Source organism: Mustela nigripes, chromosome 13 (assembly GCF_022355385.1).
Source record: "Mustela nigripes isolate SB6536 chromosome 13, MUSNIG.SB6536, whole genome shotgun sequence".
In the NCBI taxonomy this organism is placed as follows: Eukaryota; Metazoa; Chordata; class Mammalia; order Carnivora; family Mustelidae; genus Mustela; species Mustela nigripes.
The window spans coordinates 60,513,550-60,531,821 of record NC_081569.1 but is presented as its reverse complement, the minus strand read 5'-3'; the positions used below and the strand labels follow the sequence as shown (position 1 = coordinate 60,531,821).

Below are 18,272 nucleotides of genomic sequence, written 5' to 3'. Positions count from 1 at the left end.
TTAAGTCCATTCCAACAAAATACCTTAAGTGGTGCCTGTTAATTAAACCATTTTGGAGACACTCCCCTCCCTACACACACAAACCTTCACATAACAGGTGCATTCAAAAAACAGAATTCTAAGTTAGTTATCAACCTGTATACAATTTGAGAATCACTATCTGACCTCCAAAGAAATGCTGAAAATTATAATCTTACCTTTGATTCAAAGGAAACAAAGAGAACACCATCCACGTCTTCCAGATCAGGCTTCACATCTGGAAAGTTACTCCCAGGACCCAAAGGAGCGCTCTTTGTAGAAGTTAAAGATTTTCCTGTGCTTTTAGGTGGTCGCCCTGCCTTAGAGAGTTTCAATTTTCGTGGTCTTCCTCTTTTTCCAGGGATATTTGAAGGGACATTCTGATTAGCATTCACAACCTTGGAGGCTGTTGAAATCTTAAGCACAGTTGTTCTCCTTCTGCCCAAGTCTTCTTTTGCTAAAAATGGGTCCCCAGCTGAACTCTTCGAACTGTCAAGTATTCTTTCTGTGTTAATGCTGTCAGAAAGCTCAGGATATTTCCACTGAGGCTCTTTAAGTAAGGGGTATTTCTGTACCACTCTGAGATCTGGTGAATGTTTTCTAAGACCATTGTCTGATTCCTTGCCTAAGCAGAAGCCAGTCTCATCAGTATTTTCAATGTACGTGGGCAAATAGTCTAATTCTGTCAATACAGAAGACTTATCCTTTCGAGATGTGGAAAGCATGTTATCAGGGAGCTCAGAAATCTTCACTGTGCTTTTGGTGACAGCACAGGGTTCCAGATAGACTACTGGCATCTTTCCAGCGTCTAACTTGAACATTTTAGCTTGAGCAACACCTGATGGGCTATTTGGTAGCCATTTAGAAGACGGATGGTCAGCTTCTAGGTTATCAACTTTATTGTGCCTCTTTAGCTGTTTCTCTAGTATAGGATCATCATCACTGTTTGAGTATACATCTGTTTCCTCATCTGTCTCTTCCTGTTTTATAGTTACCCCTTCCGGGCACTCAGCAAGTTCATATTCATAATCATCTACAGGCTCCTCTTTAATAACCACATCGAAGTTTTCATTCGGGTCTAATGGTGACACTACATGGGGATCGTCTTCAAAATTGTTGGCAACAAGACTGAAGAGACAGGGGAGGGAGGTTAAAAGGGTAAAATTAAGACTCAAGAGAAAAAAAGAAAGTCTGTTGGAAACCAAGTGACACATCAAATTTCATGAGCCATTCTCCAAAAAACAATGTATAACTTAGCGAAGTTCTCCAAAGCAGTTAGCAAAGTTCTCAAAAGCAGTTTCTCAACATCACACTTTTACCCTTTCCATCAATTTCTCAGAAACTATACAGGATAAAAAGTAAGTTTTTAACGAGTAACTTTATCACAAATTTAAAAATGTAGCACTTATTTACTAATGGTATTTTTCAAATAAACTCAATTTTGAAAGTCAGTTGACACTGACCCAAATTCAAACTCAAGAACTAATTGGCCCACCAATTAAAAGTAAAAGCAAACAAATGTCCATTACAACTAAGAATTGCAATAAACATCAGGAAAGGACTTTCAAACTGCCTGATCTGTTTTAACTGAGATAAAATTCATATAACAGAAGACATAACTGGTTGGCTCAAATGGTAGAGCATATGACTCTTTATTTTGGGGTTGTAAATTCAAGCCTGATGTGGGTAGAAATTACTTAAAAATCTTTTAAAAAAATATAAAACATAACATTTTTAAAAATTTTAAATGTACAAGCCAGTAGTTTTTTGGTATATTCACAATGTTGTTGCCAGGTGATTTTCAACTTTAAAATAGTAAAACTCACTTTCAATGTAATGAATACACCATTAATTCTTCCAAAATAAAAGGGTAGGGTAGTCGAAGGAAAGTACATATAATCAGGTAAGCTCAGTGTCTATATTTCATTAAAAAAATCTTTTTAGCTACCCCCTCCTCCCCATTAACCACTGAAAGCATTATTAATTGTACCAATATAACTTGAGGACATGTTAGAACTACTCATTGACCCAATTAAAGCCACTTGTCTTTGTAAAATTGTTCATTAATCTCAAATACACACAAAGCAGCCCCTAAAATAACGTGTAAGCTACTCCTTCCTTGCACAACTTAGTATCTTGACCTTACTCAAAAATCCTTCAATGAAGGACTTCTACTTCCATTTAGAATGTGGAAGATCACAAAGACAATCAATTATGTCAAAACAATTAGAAAACACTGGGTAAATTAAAACCCTTTTCTTTTTTAAAGACATCAAAGACCTCTAGTCACAAGTCCAAATGAACTGAATTCTAGAGAGGAACCAGCCTTCTCTAGTTGGCCACAGATGAAGACTGCTTTAAACCCTGAGTACCGCCGTTTACACTGTCTGAAGCACAAGTGCACAAAGAAAAAAAAGCAGTGATAGACAAAGGATCTTTAGTGAGACACAGAGAAATCAAACTTTCAATACCTGAGTGTGAGGAGACTAAAATCTAGAGAACCCCAAGGAGAAAACTAGTCCTCACTCCCACCAATTACCTCCAGAGCACTTCTGCAGAGTAAGCAGCAGTGATGCAGGAAGTTGGCCTGAAAACCAAGCACTTACAGTCTCCCACAACTTATTTTCCAATTTCCCATCACACGAGTCCAATTCTAGCCCTAACACATTTGAAACCTGAAGTAAGCTAAAATTTATTAAAGTAAATCACCTAGACAGAAGGATAGGGGGAAAAAAAAAGTATGTCAGAAATCTGTGGGACAACACCAAATGACCTAACATAACATTAATTGCACTTCCTAAAAGGCATAAGAAAGGAGAACATTTGGAGAGAAAAATGAACAAAAACACCCCAAAAGTAAAAGATTTTAACCCACAGATCCAAGAAGCACAGCCAATACACAGGAGAATAAATAAAAAGAAAGTCAAACCTAGGCATATAAAGATCAGGTGGCCAAAAATTAAAAATCAAGAGAATAGTCTTATAAACATCAGTAAAAAAGAAACATTAGATAAACAACAAGAACAGACTGACTACTCACTGGAAACAATATAAGGCAAACAAACAAACAAACAAACAAAAAACAATGAATGATAGTACTGAAAGAGTACTTAAAGAGTCAACCTAATCTAATGTTCTAGATTACCAAAGAAGACTTTTTCAGACATCTGAGAAAATTGAGACTGCACAAGAAATACTACCTCCTAAGATCAGAAACAAGGTAAGAATTTCGTTAACTCTCACAACTTAAACTCAGATGTACTAGAGGTTCCACCAGGGTGATCAGGAAAGAAAAGAAAATAAAAAACATCCAGATTAAAAAGGACAAAGTAAAATTTTCTATTCACAGATCATGATCTTGTATATAGAAAATCCTAAGGAAACCACTAAAAACCTAATGAACTAATAAATGAGTTTAGCAAGAGTATCCAAGATCAATATACACAAAAAATGTTATTGCTACAAATGAGAAGCATCAAAATGGAATAAATTCCAGGAGCACCTGGGTGGCTCAGTGGGTTAAGCCTCTGCCTTCGGCCCAGGTCACGATCCCAGGGTCCTGGGATCGAGCCCCACGTGGGGCTCTCTGCTCAGCAGGGAGCCTGCTTCCCTTCCTGCTTCCCTTCCTCTCTCTCTCTGCCTGCCTCTTTGCCTACTTGTGATTTCTGTCTGTCAAATAAATAAATAAAATCTTTAAAAAAAAATTGAATAAATTCCATTTTCATTTATAACAGCATCAGTAAGAATAAAATGCTTAGGAATAAACTGAACCAAAAAAAGTGTAAGAGCTATACACGGAAAACTACAAAACACTTTTGAAAGAAATTAAAGACAACCTAAATAAGATACAGCCTACATTTATGTACTGTCAGACTTAATACTGGTACAACAGCAATAGCAATACTGCCCTATCAAGATCCCACCTGTGACTTTTGTAAAAAAAATTCGTAAGGTGATCTTAGATTAAACATGAAAATACAAGGACCTCAAAATAACCCAAAAAATCCTGAAAAATAGGAATGGAGTTCTCTAAAACTTGTATTTCACAATTTCAAACCTTACTACAAAGCTATCACCATCATAACAGTGTGATGATATCCGCATAAGGCAAAACAGAAACCAACTGAATATAATTAGAGTTCAGTAATATACACCCACATTTACATCAAATGATCTTCAATTGCCAAGGGTACCAAAACAATTCAGCGAGGAAAGAATAGGCATACATTATTTATAACAGCGAAAAAGTGGAAATAACTTTAATGTCTATCAACTAATGGATGGATATATAAAATGTGCCATATCCACAGAGTATTATTTTCAGCAATAAAAGAAAAAGGTACAGATACACACTACAACATGGATGACCTTGAGAAAGTTATAAGACCACACATATTATATAACTGCACATATATAAAAGTCCAAAACAGACAAATCCATTCAGAGAAAAAGGAGACTAATGGTCATGTATGGATGGAGTGGTGTTGAGGAGGCAATGTGGGAAAATGAGGAGTGACTAAGAGAGGGCAAGAGGCTTATTTGTGAGGTGATGAAAACATCCTAAAAATAACTGTGTCATGGCTGCACAATTCTATGAGTATACTAAAAAATCATTAAACTATACACTTTAAAAGGGCAAATTTTAGAGGCACCTTGATGGCTCAGTCTGTTAAGTGTCCAACTCTTGATATCAGCTCAGGTCTTGATCTCATGGTCATGAGTTCAAGCTCTACACTAGGCATGGAGCCTACTTAAAAAAATAAAAATAAGGGGTGCCTGGGTGGCTCAGTGGGTTAAAGCCTCTGCCTTCGGCTCAGGTTGTTGATCCGGGGGGGTTCTGGGATCAAGCCTTGAGTTGGGTTCTCTGCTCAGCAGGGAGCCTGCTTCCTCCTCTCTCTGCCTGCCTTTCTGCCTACTTGTGATCTCTGTCAAATAAATAAATAAATAAATCTTTAAAAATGTAAATAAATAGGGCGCCTGGGTGGCTCAGTGGGTTAAGCTGCTGCCTTCGGCTCAGGTCATGATCTCAGGGTCCTGGGATCAAGTCCCTCATCGGGCTCTCTGCTCAGCAGGGAGCCTGCTTCCTCCTCTCTCTCTCTCTGCCTGCCTCTCTGCCTACTTGTGATCTCTCTCTGTCAAATAAATAAATAAAATCTTTAAAAAAAAAAAAGTAAAAAAATAAAAATAAAAAATAAAAATAAATTCCAAAAAATAAAAGGGTAAATTTTATGGTGATGAATGAATCTCAATTTTTAGAAAGTTAATAAAAATATACTAAAGAAAGTTCTTTGAATAAATAGGAAATGGACCAATATGAAAATGGATCCAGTAATGAATGACAAATAAATATGTAAGCATTTACACCACTTTTTCCTAGATTTCATTAAGTAACTACTGTTTAAAGCAAATAAATAATGATGTTTGTGGAATTTATAACACATGTACGACATGAATTATAAGGACTATCCTTATTAGCTGTACATGTACTGCTACCATTAACTGAATTCTACTTAATAAACTAAAGATACATATACAATCTCTATAAACACTGCAATGGATTGAATTGTGTCCCTCCCAAGTTCTTATGTTGAAGTTCTAACCCCCAAAGTGACTGTACATGGAGAGTCTTGAAGACATAATTAAGGTTAAATAAGGTCATAAAGGTGAGGGCGGTCTTTACCCACTCTACATGAAGACACAGTTCACAGGCAGCTGTCTAAAGCCAGGATGAGAGTTTTCAACAGAAACAGAACCCTGCCAAAACCCTTACCTTAGCCTTTCTAGCCTCCAGAATTGTGAGAAAATTAATTTTCATTGTTTAAGCCACAGTCTATGGTCTTTTGTTATATTAACCTAAGCAGACTAATACAACCACTTTAAAAAAAAAAAAGGGGGGGAAGAAAGAAAAAAGAGGCATAGCTAAAAAGGCAACAGGCAGTATAAATATAATTTTAAAAACTCAATCCACATGAAAACAGGGAAATACAACCAAAGAACCCATGAGGAAAGCAGAAAATATCAAGACGTAATGCTTTAAACTAGGCGTATTAGTGATAATATTAAATGTAAATGAACAAAACAATCCAGATAAAAGTCAAGAGATTTTAAGAGTCAACAACAAAAAAAGTTCCAACCATAAGCTGCTTTAAAAAAATCCACACAATTTAAAGCCAAGGACAGAAATAGATTCAAAGTGAAAGAAAGGAAAAAGATAAAACCATGTAAACAGAAAAATCAGAAGAAAGCCAAGGCGGCTCAATAACATCAAAGTACACTTCTTTTTTTTTTTTTAAAGATTTTATTTATTTATCTGACAGAGACACAGCGAGAAAGGGAACACAAGCAGGGGGAGTGGGAAAGGGAAAAGCAGGCCTCCCACCCAGCGGGGAGCCCTACACAGGGCTGATTCCCGGACCCCAGGATCATGAGCTGAGCAGAAGACAGATGCCCAATGACTGAGCCACCCAACCGCCCCAAAGAACACTTTAAAATATGTACCATCAGGGCACCTGGGTGGCTCAGTTGGTTAAGCATCTGCCTTCAGCTCAGGTCATGATCCCAGGGGCCTGGATCAAGTCCCACATCAGGCTCCTCACTCCATGGGGAGTCTGCTTCTCACTCTGACCCTCCCCCAACCCCCTCCCCTGGCCTTGTAATCTCTCTCCCGCTCTCTCAAATAAATAAATAAAATCTTAAAAAAAAAAAAAAAAAAAAGACTGCCATCAAAGATAAAAAGAGACCTTATAAAAATTTTATGAACTCAATTCATCAAAAAGACAACCCTAAAAATATATATAACTTATCATATAGCTTCAAGATAAACAAAGCAAAAATTTATATTACTGAAAAGAAAAAGACAAGTCCGCTAACTTTGGTGGGAGATTTTAACACACCTTTCTCAGTAACTGACAGAGGACATCATACAGAGAGACTAACTGAGAAAGAAGAAATGAACAATAATATACTCACCTAAGAAAACTACACAACTCCACTACATCCAGCAACTATGTAACACATACATTTTCAAGTGTGCACTTAATTTTTTTTTTAATTTATTTGAAAGAGAGAGAGAGAGAGAATTGAGAATGAGAGAGGTCAGTGGGAGAAATAGACTCCCCGCCAAGCAGGGAGATGGATATGCAACTTGATCCAGGACTCCAAGATCATGACCTGTGCCAAAGGCAGTCAATTTACCAACTAAGACACCCAGGCGCCCAAGTATGCATTTAGTATTAATCAAAGCTGACCATATAACAATAAAACAAAGTCACAATAAATTTCTATTTTTTTAAGATTTTATTTACTTATCTGAGAGAGAGAGAGACACATCAAGAGAGGGAACACAAGCAGGGAGAGAGGAGGAGGAGAAGCATGATTCCCGCTGAGCAGGGAGCCCCATGCAGGGCTTCATCCCAGGACCCCAGGATCACGACCTAAGCCGAAGGCAGACGCTTAAGGACTAAGCCACCCAGGCGCCCCTAAATATCTATTTCAGAGGTTTTTAGGTTACATGTTCTCTAACAATAGAATCAAGCTACAAATCAATTAACGATAATCAGTACAACATATCAAAATTTGTAGAAGGCACCTAAACCAATGATCAAAGGAAATTTCATAGCTTTAAATAAAAAGTCTAAAATCAGTTATTTTAGTCAGGAGTTGATAAACTTGTCTGCTAAGTGCTAGATGGTAAAAATTTTAGGCTCAAGGTCCAGTCTCTACTACAACTACTCAACTCTATCACTGTAACATAAAAGCAGCACAGACAATATATAAACAAATGAACATAACTATATTCCAACAAATGGACAATGTAATTTGAATACTATATAGTCACAAGTGACAACATATTACTCTTCTTTTGTTCTTTTTCCCTACCCATTTGAAAATATAAAAATCATTCTCAGTTTGCAGGCCATGCAAAACAAATAGCAAGCTAGGTATGGTTCACAGGTCTTAGTTTGTCAAGCCCTGTTCTAAAATAGGCATATTAGAGGGCACCTGGGTGGCTCAGTGGGTTAAGCCGCTGCCTTCGGCTCAGGTCATGATCTCAGGGTCCTAGGATCGAGTGCCGCATCAGGCTCTCTGCTCAGCAGGGAGCCTGCTTCCTCCTCTCTCTCTCTACCTTCCTCTCTGCCTCCTTGTGATCTCTCTCTCTGTCAAATAAATAAATAAATAATCTCTTAAAAAAATAAAATAAAATAGGCATATTAGAGCAAAACTAAGTAGAAAGAAGGAAATAAAGGTAAGAGGAAAACTGAAACAATGAAACAGAAACAGAGAAACTGAATTTGTGATCTGAAAACCTGCCAACAAAGAAAATTCCGAGGCTTCCCTGATGAAGTCTATCAAACACATAATGAAAAAAATACTAATCTTGCACAAATCCAGAAAAATGCAGGAGAGTGCAACAGTCTATAACTTGTTTTATGAAGAAAGCATTACCTTGAATGAAGCCAAGAGATCAGAAATAAAACTAAAAATATTCATCATGAATTTACATCTAAAAACCCTCAACAAAATATTAGCAAGTTGAGGGGCGCCTGGGTGGCTCAGTGGGTTAAAGCCTCTGCCTTCAGCTCAGGTCATGATCCCAGGGTCGTGGGATCGAGCCCCGCATCGGGCTCTCTGCTCAGCGGGGAGCCTGCTTCCCCTCTCTCTCTGCCTGCCTCTCTGTCTACTTGTGATTTCTATCTGTCAAATAAATAAATAAAATCTTTAAAAAAAAAAAAATATTAGCAAGTTGAATATAACAATATTAAAAAGGATGTTATTATAACCCAGCAATATTTATCCCACAAACACAAAGCTGGTACAACATTTCCAGCCCTTACACTAACTTTGTTCACAGACAACACAACTGCATATGGAGAAAATCCAAAGGCGTAAAAAACCAGTAAGCGAATTCAGCAAGGCAATAAGATACAAAATCAATACATAAATATCAACTGTATTTCTATATAGTATCAGAAGTTAGAGGATTACAATACTGGATTCCAAGAATTATTATATCCAATGTCATCAAAATTGAATGGTACCAGCAAAAGAATAAATGGAAAACTTAGTCCAAAAGTAGACCCAACTATACATATACACACCTGATTTTCCAAAACATGATACATTTTAATGGAGCAAATAGTCTTTCAAATAAATTATCATAGCCACTAGATATCTGCATGGAAAAATATGAGCCTTGACCTTTATCCTCACACCATACACAAGAACTAAGCCAAGATGGATTACAGACTTAAATGTGACAAGCTAAAACAAGTTCCCCCTTTCAAAAATTTCACTTAAAGGGGCGCCTGGGTGGCTCAGTGGTTTAGGCCTCTGCCTTCAACTCGGGTCATGATCCCAGGGTCCTGGGATCGAGCCCCACATCGGGCTCTCTGCTCAGCGGGGTGTCTGCTTCCCCCTCTCTCTCTGCCTGCCTCTCTGCCTACTTGTGATCTCTCTCTATCAAATAAATAAATAAAAATCTTTAAAAAAAATAAAAAATTAAAAAAAAATTTTTTCACTTAAAAAATAGCTTTTTCTTTGTTTTCTTGAAACAGCTTTATTCAACCTAACTGTGCATCCATAGAACAATGGCTAAAGAAGATGTGATATACAGAAATGGAAATTTACCCAGCTATAAAAAAGAATGAAATCTTGTCATTTGCAAACAACATGGATGGACCTAAGGGTATAATGCTAAGTGAAATAATTCAATCAGAGGAAAATAAATACCATATGGAGCAACCAAATCTAAGCTATTGTAAATAATGCAGCAATAAACATAGGGGTGCATATATCTTTTCAAATTAGAGTTTTCATTTTCTTTGGGTAAATATCCAGTAGGGGAATTACTAGATATGTAATCCTATTTTTAATTTTTTTAGGAAATCCACACTGCTTTCCACAGTAGCTGCACTAGTCTACATTCCCATCAATAGTGCTGACAGTTCCTTTTTTCTCGACATCCTCACCAACACTTATTTCTTGGACCACTTTCTTACACCATATACAAAAGTAAACTCAAAACAGCTTAAAGACCTGAAACCATAAAATTCCTAGAAGAAAACAGAGGCAATTATCTCTTTGTCATTAGCCAATGAAACATATTTTTCTTTTTCTTTTTTTTTTTTAAGATTTTATTTATTTATTTGATAGAGAGAGATCACAAAGTAGATGGAGAGGCAGGCAGAGAGAGAGAGAGAGAGAGAGAGATGGAAGCAGGCTCCCTGCTGAGCAGAGACCCTGATGCGGGACTCGATCCCAGGACCCTGAGATCATGACCTGAGCCGAAGGCAGCGGCCCAACCCACTGAGCTACCCAGGCGCCCGAAACATTTTTTTCTAAGTAAGTGTCCTTTGGTAAGGGAAACAAAAGCAAAACAAAACAAAACAAAACTATTGGGACTATACCAAAATAAAGAATTTTTGCAGAGCAAAGGAAATCAACAAAATAAAAGACAACCTACTGAACAGGAGAAGATAATTGGAAATGATAGATAATTGGAAATAACCCCAGTAAGGGTTAATACCCAAAATATTAACCCCAGTAAGGGTTAATACCCAAAGACTTAACACCAATAAATAATCCAATTAAAAATAGGCAGAAGAGGGGCACCTGGGTGGCTCAGCTGGTTAAGTGACTGCCTTCAGCTCAGGTCATGGTCCTGGAGTACCAGGATGGAGTTCCTCAGCAGGGAGTCTGCTCCTCTCTGACCTACCCCCTTCTTGTGCTTTCTCTCACTCTCAAATAAATAAATAAAATCTTAAAAAAAAAAAATGGGCAGAAGACATGGAACATTTTTCCAAAGAAGACCTACAGATCCCCAACAGACACATGAAAAGATGTTCAACATCACTTATCATCAGGGATATGCAATCAAAACCATAACAATATCACATCTGTCAGAATGGCTAAAAACCATTAAAAGGTTAGGCAAAACAAGTGCTCTTTGTCCCTGTCCCATAATGTCAGTTTTTTCTACAAGCTCATAAATACCATTCTGTATCAAGTAACTTAAGAATGGAAGTTCTCTCGTTATCTTCACATTTCAAGACATTAACTTCCAAAACGCAGGAAAAATTCTGCATCTTCTTTTCATTTAGCCACATGACCCGAATTTGTGTTCAGTAGCTGAGAACTTCATAAAGCTAGATCTTGGCTGCTACTGCAATAATTGCTTTCACATTTTCCTGAGGAATTAAACTTGTTCTTAGAAAGGGTCTCAAAAAGTATCTCTCCTTATCTTCCAAAAATAACTTTATGCATAAAGCATGAAAATTTGTCTTGGCAGGAGGATTTTGCACACAACCCTGAAGTTTCATAGTTCTAAGAAGTCTCCATCCAAATAAATGAGGTGAAAGATTATTTAAGCAAGAATACAAGCAAAACAATTTGTACAACTTAAAGAAAAGGATTACTTTTTTGTTGATAGTACATAATCAATGCAACAAATAAATATGACATATAACAGTCACTCTGAAACACATTTTAAAAGGTTTAAGTTCGGGATGCCTGGGTGGCTCAGTCGGGTAGGCATCTATCTGCCTTGGGCTTGGGTCATGATCTCAGGTTCCTGGGATGAGTCCACCAACGGGCTGGCTCCTTGCTCAGCAGGGAGCCTGCTTCCCTCTCTCTCTCTGCCTGCCTCTCCGACTACTTGTGATTTCTCTCTGTCAAATAAATAAATAAAATCTTTTTTAAAAAATGGTAATTGGCTGGCACTGTATATGATTTAGACAAAGGCAAGTATCACAAGAAGTGATTATAAGAAAAACAAATTTCCTCTAGGAAGAAATACAGGGATGAAGAGGCGTGAAGTAAGAGAGAGCATATTTTTCAGCATGTGGTTTTATTTAAGTTTTTTAAATTATGTATATATACTGGAAATTCCTCAGTGATAGAAATGTCTTTGCTATTCATGAACCACTGGAGCACATCTAAGATTATGCTAATGAGGTAACAACAGCGAGCTATTAGATAGCTTCATGATGGGGCGAGGCACTAGAAAAACCAACTCTGTGATAAGAGGATTGGGACTACAAAGCAGTCTTGTGGAAAGGCAGTAGAGTGTTGGAGATTTAAATTCAATCACCTAACCAAAGATTTAATCAATCTTACCTACTTAAAAAAAACTCAACTAGGGACGCCTGGGTGGCTCAGTTGGTTAAGCGGCTGCCTTCGGCTCAGGTCATGATCCCAGCGTCCTGGGATCGAGTCCCACATCGGGCTCCTTGCTTGGCAGGGAGCCTGCTTCTCCCTCTGCCTCTAGCCTGCCACTCTGTCTGCCTGTGCTTGCGCTCTGTATCTCTCTCTCTAACAAATAAATAAAAATCTTAAAAAAAAAAAAAAAAAAAACTCAACTATAAGTGGACACCAGAACTTGATGGAGCTTCTTACCTGGTGAACACACCAATATGCCAGGAGAGTGACATACCCTGTATGTCTCCTAGGGAAGGAGCATGGAGGCTTTCCATCTGAGACCCTCCTGACCTCACACTGTGTCTCTTCATCTGGATGATTCATGATTCTAACCTGTATCCTTTATAATAAAACTGCTCTCATAAGTATAGTCCTTTCCTGAGTTCTCTTAAGATATTCCAGTGAATAAGAAAACCTGAGGGTGTTCATGGGAACCTATGAATTCATAAACACTTGGTAAGTCCAAGTGGCCTGGAGACCTCACTTGAGGCTGGCATCTTAAGTAAGGGCAGTCTTCTCAGGGACCATGCCCTCATACTTGTGGAGTCTGACACTAACTCAGCGGTTAGTGTCAGAACTCAACTGCAAACTCTATCAGCTGGAGTTGAAACAAAATAGTACTACTTTTACTTTTTTTTTTTTTTTTTAAGGCAATCAGTAGACCCCAAAGAATTAAACTCAGAATAACAGTATTCAGTTACCTTTAAAAAATTAACTCTGGGGGCACCTGGGCGGCTTAGTGGGTTAAAGCCTCTGCCTTCGGCTAAGGTCATGATCCCAGGGTCCTGGGATCGAGCCCCACATGGGCCTCCCTGCTAGCAGGGGGCCTGCTTCCCCACCCCCTGCCTGCCTGCCTGTCTGCTTGTGATCTGTCTGTCAAATAAATAAATGAAATCTTAGAAAAAATTAAAAGCTTGCTTTTGTACAACAAAGGACGCTATGAGTCAACTCACACAAAAAAGAAAACTATTTGCAAATCATTTATTTAATAATAGAGTAACATCTATTATAAAAAACTGCCACAACTCAACAACAAAAAAAAAACAATTTGAAAATGAGCAAAGGACTTAAAAAGACACTTCTCTCCAAAGAAGATATACAAATGGCCACTAAAAATATGAAAAGATGTTCAACATCACTATTCACAAGGGAAATAGAAACCAAAACCACAGTGATACTTAACACCCACTAAATGACCATCAAAAAAACAGTAGTGGTAACAACTGTTGGCAAGGATATGGAGAAACTGGACCCTTGTGCAGTGGGTAAGAATGTAAAAGTGTTCAGGAACTATGAAAAACAGTAGGGCAGTTCCTCAAAAAATTAAAAATAGAAGATCCAGATACACCACTTCTGGAAAAATAACTGGAATAACTGAAAGCAGAGTCTCTGAGAGATACTTAAATACAACGTTCACAGCAACATTATCCACAACAGTCAAAAGGAAGAAGGTAGAAGGAACCCAAGTGTCCACCAACAGATGAATCGAAAAATAAAATGTCGTATATATACCCAATGGAATATTATTCAGTCACAAAAAGGAATCAAGCAATAGTACATGCTGCAACATGGATATACTCTAAAGACATTATGCTATGTGGTATAAGCCAGACAAATGATTTCATTTGTATGAGGTATCTAGAATAAGTAAAATACAGACAAAAAGTAGAACAGAAGTTACCAGGAGCAGAGACAAAGAGTTACCACTTAAAGGGTATAAAGTATCTATTTAGGATGAAGAAAATGTCTAGAAATGGATAGTAGAGATGGTTACAAAAAACTGTAAAATGTACTTAATGCCCCTCAACTGTACACTTAAAAATGTTAAGTTAAAATGGTAAACTTCATGTTATGTATATTTTACCGCAACTTTTAAAAAAACCACAAGAAGGGATGCCCGGGTGGCTCAGTGGGTTAAAGCCTCTGCCTTCGGCTCTGGTCATGATCCCAGGGTCCTGGGATCGAGCCCCGCATCAGGCTCTCTGCTCGGCAGGGAGCCTGCTTCCTCCTTTTCTCTGCCTACTTCTCTGCCTACTTGTGATCTCTGTCTGATAAGTAAATAAAATCTTAAAAAAAAAAAAAAAAAAAACCACACAAGGACGCCTGGGTGGCTCAGTCGGTTAAGCATCTGCCTTCGGCTCAGGTCATCATGCCAGAGTCCAGGGATCAAGTCCTACATCAGGCTCCCTGCTCAGCAGGGAGTCTGCTTCTCCCTCTGCCCTTCACCCTGAATGAGAGCTCATGCTCTCATTCACTCGCTCTCTCAAATAAATTTAAAAAAAAAAAAAAAGTTTAAAATAAAAATAAAAACACACAATACTTTGCCACTATACAGTCACCAGAACAGCTAAAATTAAAAAGAATAAAGTTCTGGCAGGGATGTTGAGCAACCTCAATTCTTATTCACTGATGGTAGAAGAACAAGTTGATAAAACCATGTGAGAACTTACACTAAAGCTAAATATATGGGCACCTGGGTGGCTCAGTTGGTTAAGATCTGCCTTAGGCTCAGGTCATGATCCCAGACTCCTGGGATCAAGTCCCTCATCAGGCTCCCTGCTCAGTGAGGAGTCTGCTTCTCACTCTGCCACTCCCTCTGCTCATGTGTGCTCTCTTTTTCACAAAAATAAATAAAATCTTAAAAAAAAAAGTGTTAAAAAGATAAATTTGGTTGCACAATGCAGGAGAAACTAAAGAGAGAAAAATAACAGATAACTCAGGAATAAATTCATAGGAATCTGAACAAGAGGGATTTTAAGAATAAGGACACAATTCTTAAATACCACAGAAGAACCAATAAGATGTGGCAGAGCAGAACAATAGAGAGTAACAGTATCATCAAGGATGATTCCCACATTTTTAGCCTCAAAAGAAACTATGATGGTCTGATATAAATAAATTGAGCTGGAAAAGATCTAAAAATGGGGGGCACCTGGATGGCTCAGTCAGTTAAGCATCTGCCTTTAGCTCAGGTCATGATCCCAGGGTCCTGCAATCGAGCACCACATCCTGCTCCCTGCTCTGCAGGGAGTGTGCTTCTCCCTCTCCCCACTCTCTCTAGCTCTTGCGCTCTCTCTCTCTCTCAAATAAAATCTTTAAAAAAAAAAATCTAAAAACTGTGTCCTTTGGAAGTAACCACATAAGACAGAATTACAAGATGCACTAAAAGTAATGGTGTAAACAGAGTAAGAAGAATAATTTTTTAAAATACCCAACTTGAGGGCTGAAAAGATAATGTTCTAAAGAGCAAAGAAAGATAAGGATAGTATTATCTAAAGAGAAATGAAGAATTTTATTTGCCAAGTAATGTCAGAATACTGGTAATAAGGACATAAACAGGCTTTGATCAACCTGTTAAGTGCTTTACACATGACCTTCAAGAGGACAAGTACATAATATGACCAGGAAAGGCAGACTACAGGGGATATTAAGAAAGAAGTGAAAAAAAAGAAAGAAGTAAGCGATGTTAACTCAAGCAATGGGTGGAGATTAATCATTCAACAACACTGATTATAAATAAAAGAAGGGAAGGGGAGTAAATAATAATGGAAAAAAAGACAACTAAGAAAAAAATTGTCTTGTCTTAAAAAAAAAAAAAAAAGAGGAGGAGGAGAAGGAAAGCAAAGCAAAAAAACAAACAAACAAAAAAAAGAAAATAAGAAACTAACTTCAGAAGGGTAAACTACTCTCCCCTAAAACTACACTGAAATGTATCATAACCTTAGACAGGAACATAACAAATTAAATGACAAGTTAAAGATTTACTGCTAATTACTCAAAGTAATGAAATATCAAATGAGTGTTCATAAATGGTATTTCTAATATTCCAGAAGTTTCATTTCATTGACATTATTCAGGTTTTGGTTAAACTATACAAATTCAAATATTTATTAACTACCTACAGAATATCACTCAAGGGCTGAGCAATCAGTACTAGGTAAAACAAGATCCTTACTCTCACAAAGCTTATAAGCTTGTAAGAAAAGCAGAATATATCCTAGCCAACCCAATAAGATGATAGCTGATGAATGCCATAAAAAACCTGAAAGACCAAAACAGAGAAATTCACTAAAAATAAGATAATGGATTAAAAAAAATAAGTATGAAACTAGATCTGAAAGATGAGGGGGTACCAAAGGTAAAATAATATGCAGAAACACCTAAGGTATTAAGACCAAAGGGAGTGGATGCCTGAATGGCTCAGTGGGTTAAGTAAGTGTCCACCTTCAACTCAGATCATGATCCCAGAGTCCCAGGATCGAGCCCCACATTGGGCTCCTTGTTCAACAGGGAGCCTGCTTCTCTCTCTCCTGCTCCCCCTGCTTGTGCTCTCTATCAAATAAATAAATAAAATCTTAAAAAAAAAAAAAAGCAAAAGGAATTAAGATTAAAGGAAAAGGGGTAAACTGAGGTGGCTAAAGTACAGCATACTCAGGAAAGTATGGTACAAGATTAAGTCCAAAGAGATAAGACAAGGAGCCTTTAAAGTATAGTAATAAGCCACTAAGGGGTTTTAAGAGAAGAATGACATAATCTAATTCACATTTTTCAAAGAACATTCAGTCTGCTAAGTAGAGCGTAGACTGCAGGGGAGAAAAAAGCAACTGGGAAACCAGTCAAGATGGTATGCAGTGGGAATGGGTGTTTTGGACCACCATGTTAGCAAAAGAGACAGTACAGAAATCAGTAGGCTCATACACTAAGGCTGGAGATATAAGTGGTTTTAAACTTTTGTTACTGAATTAGGCAATTATTCAAATTTTAAAACCTGTATACCCTTTGATCCAGGCAGTTCCATTCCTATGAACTGATCCTTGCATTTGGAAAAGTGTCCAAGAATATGTGCATGAGAAATTTCACTGCTACATTAATTGTCATGGCCAAACAACTGAAATAATCTCAAGGTCCATCAAGATGCCTGATTAAATTTATTTTATGGATACCAACAATGCCCTCTGAAAATGCCTAACACAGGATGTTCACTGTTGAGATTAAAAAAGGATTCTAGACTACAGAGCACTATTTTGCAAACCCACTTCATACATATCTAATTTGGTATTTGTAACTTAATCTTTTCTTTTTTATTAGGTCAGAGTGGTTCTTCTCTATAATAATGTCATTCTCACTTCTTGCATTCTGACGGGGGGGGGGGGGGGGGGTTATAAACACCTTTGGCTCAGGCCATGATCCCAGGGTCCTACCTTTTCCTATTTCTTGGGGAAAAAAATACATGTACCAGTGATTCCAGGTATATACAAGATATACAGTGTGATTCCAGATATACACATGTGATTCCAGGTATAAACAAGGAATACACAGTGTTCAATTACCCAATCAAATGTAAAAAAAATAAATAAATAAATAAATAAAAACTATGCCACACAGGGTGCCTGGGTGGCTCAGTGGGTTAAGCCGCTGCCTTCGGCTCGGGTCATGATCTCAGGGTCCTGGGATCGAGTCCCACATCGGGCTCTCTGCTCAGCGGGGAGCCTGCTTCCTCCTCTATCTCTCTCTGCCTGCCTCTCTGCCTACTTGTGATCTCTTTCTCTCTGTCAAATAAATAAATAAATAATCTTTAAAAAAACAAAAAACAAAAAACAAAAACTATGCCACACACGGAAAAGCTGAAGGATCTGTGAATGTTTAGGTTTAAATTATGTAGAAGGTAGTAGTATCATTAAGGCAAGAGTTATTTTGGTTGGGGCTTAGAAAAGTACTGAAAACAGAAGACGGTCAGTCATGTTTAGTTAATGCCTAAATAAAGGAGAACACAATTCTTGGTGGGATATAAAGAATTTTTTGTCCAATGTTTAAACGTCAGTCACATCAAAGAGGGTATTGGATTAATTCTGCCCTCTAAAACTACAATTACCTTCGGGCGCCTGGGTGGCTCAGTGGGTTAAGCCGCTGCCTTCGGCTCAGGTCATGATCTCAGGGTCCTGGGATCGAGTCCCACATCGGGCTCTCTGCTCAGCAGGGGGCCTGCTTCCCTTCCTCTCTATCTGACTGCCTCTGTCTACTTGTGTTCTCTGTCTGTCAAATAAATAAATAAAATCTTT

At 37.8% G+C, this 18,272-nt stretch overlaps 1 protein-coding gene across 23 annotated transcripts in view; it reads right to left on the bottom strand.

The window, feature by feature from the left end:
* The window catches only part of MGA (MAX dimerization protein MGA), a 172,258-nt gene that overhangs the window by 65,432 nt on the left and 88,554 nt on the right, over window positions 1–18,272 (bottom strand). For all 23 annotated transcript variants that reach the window (XM_059372573.1, XM_059372576.1, XM_059372572.1 and 20 more), the window contains exon 3: window positions 198–1,146. In XM_059372573.1, the coding sequence (XP_059228556.1) occupies window positions 198–1,146 (949 nt within the window). The remainder of the gene's footprint in view (window positions 1–197; window positions 1,147–18,272) is intronic.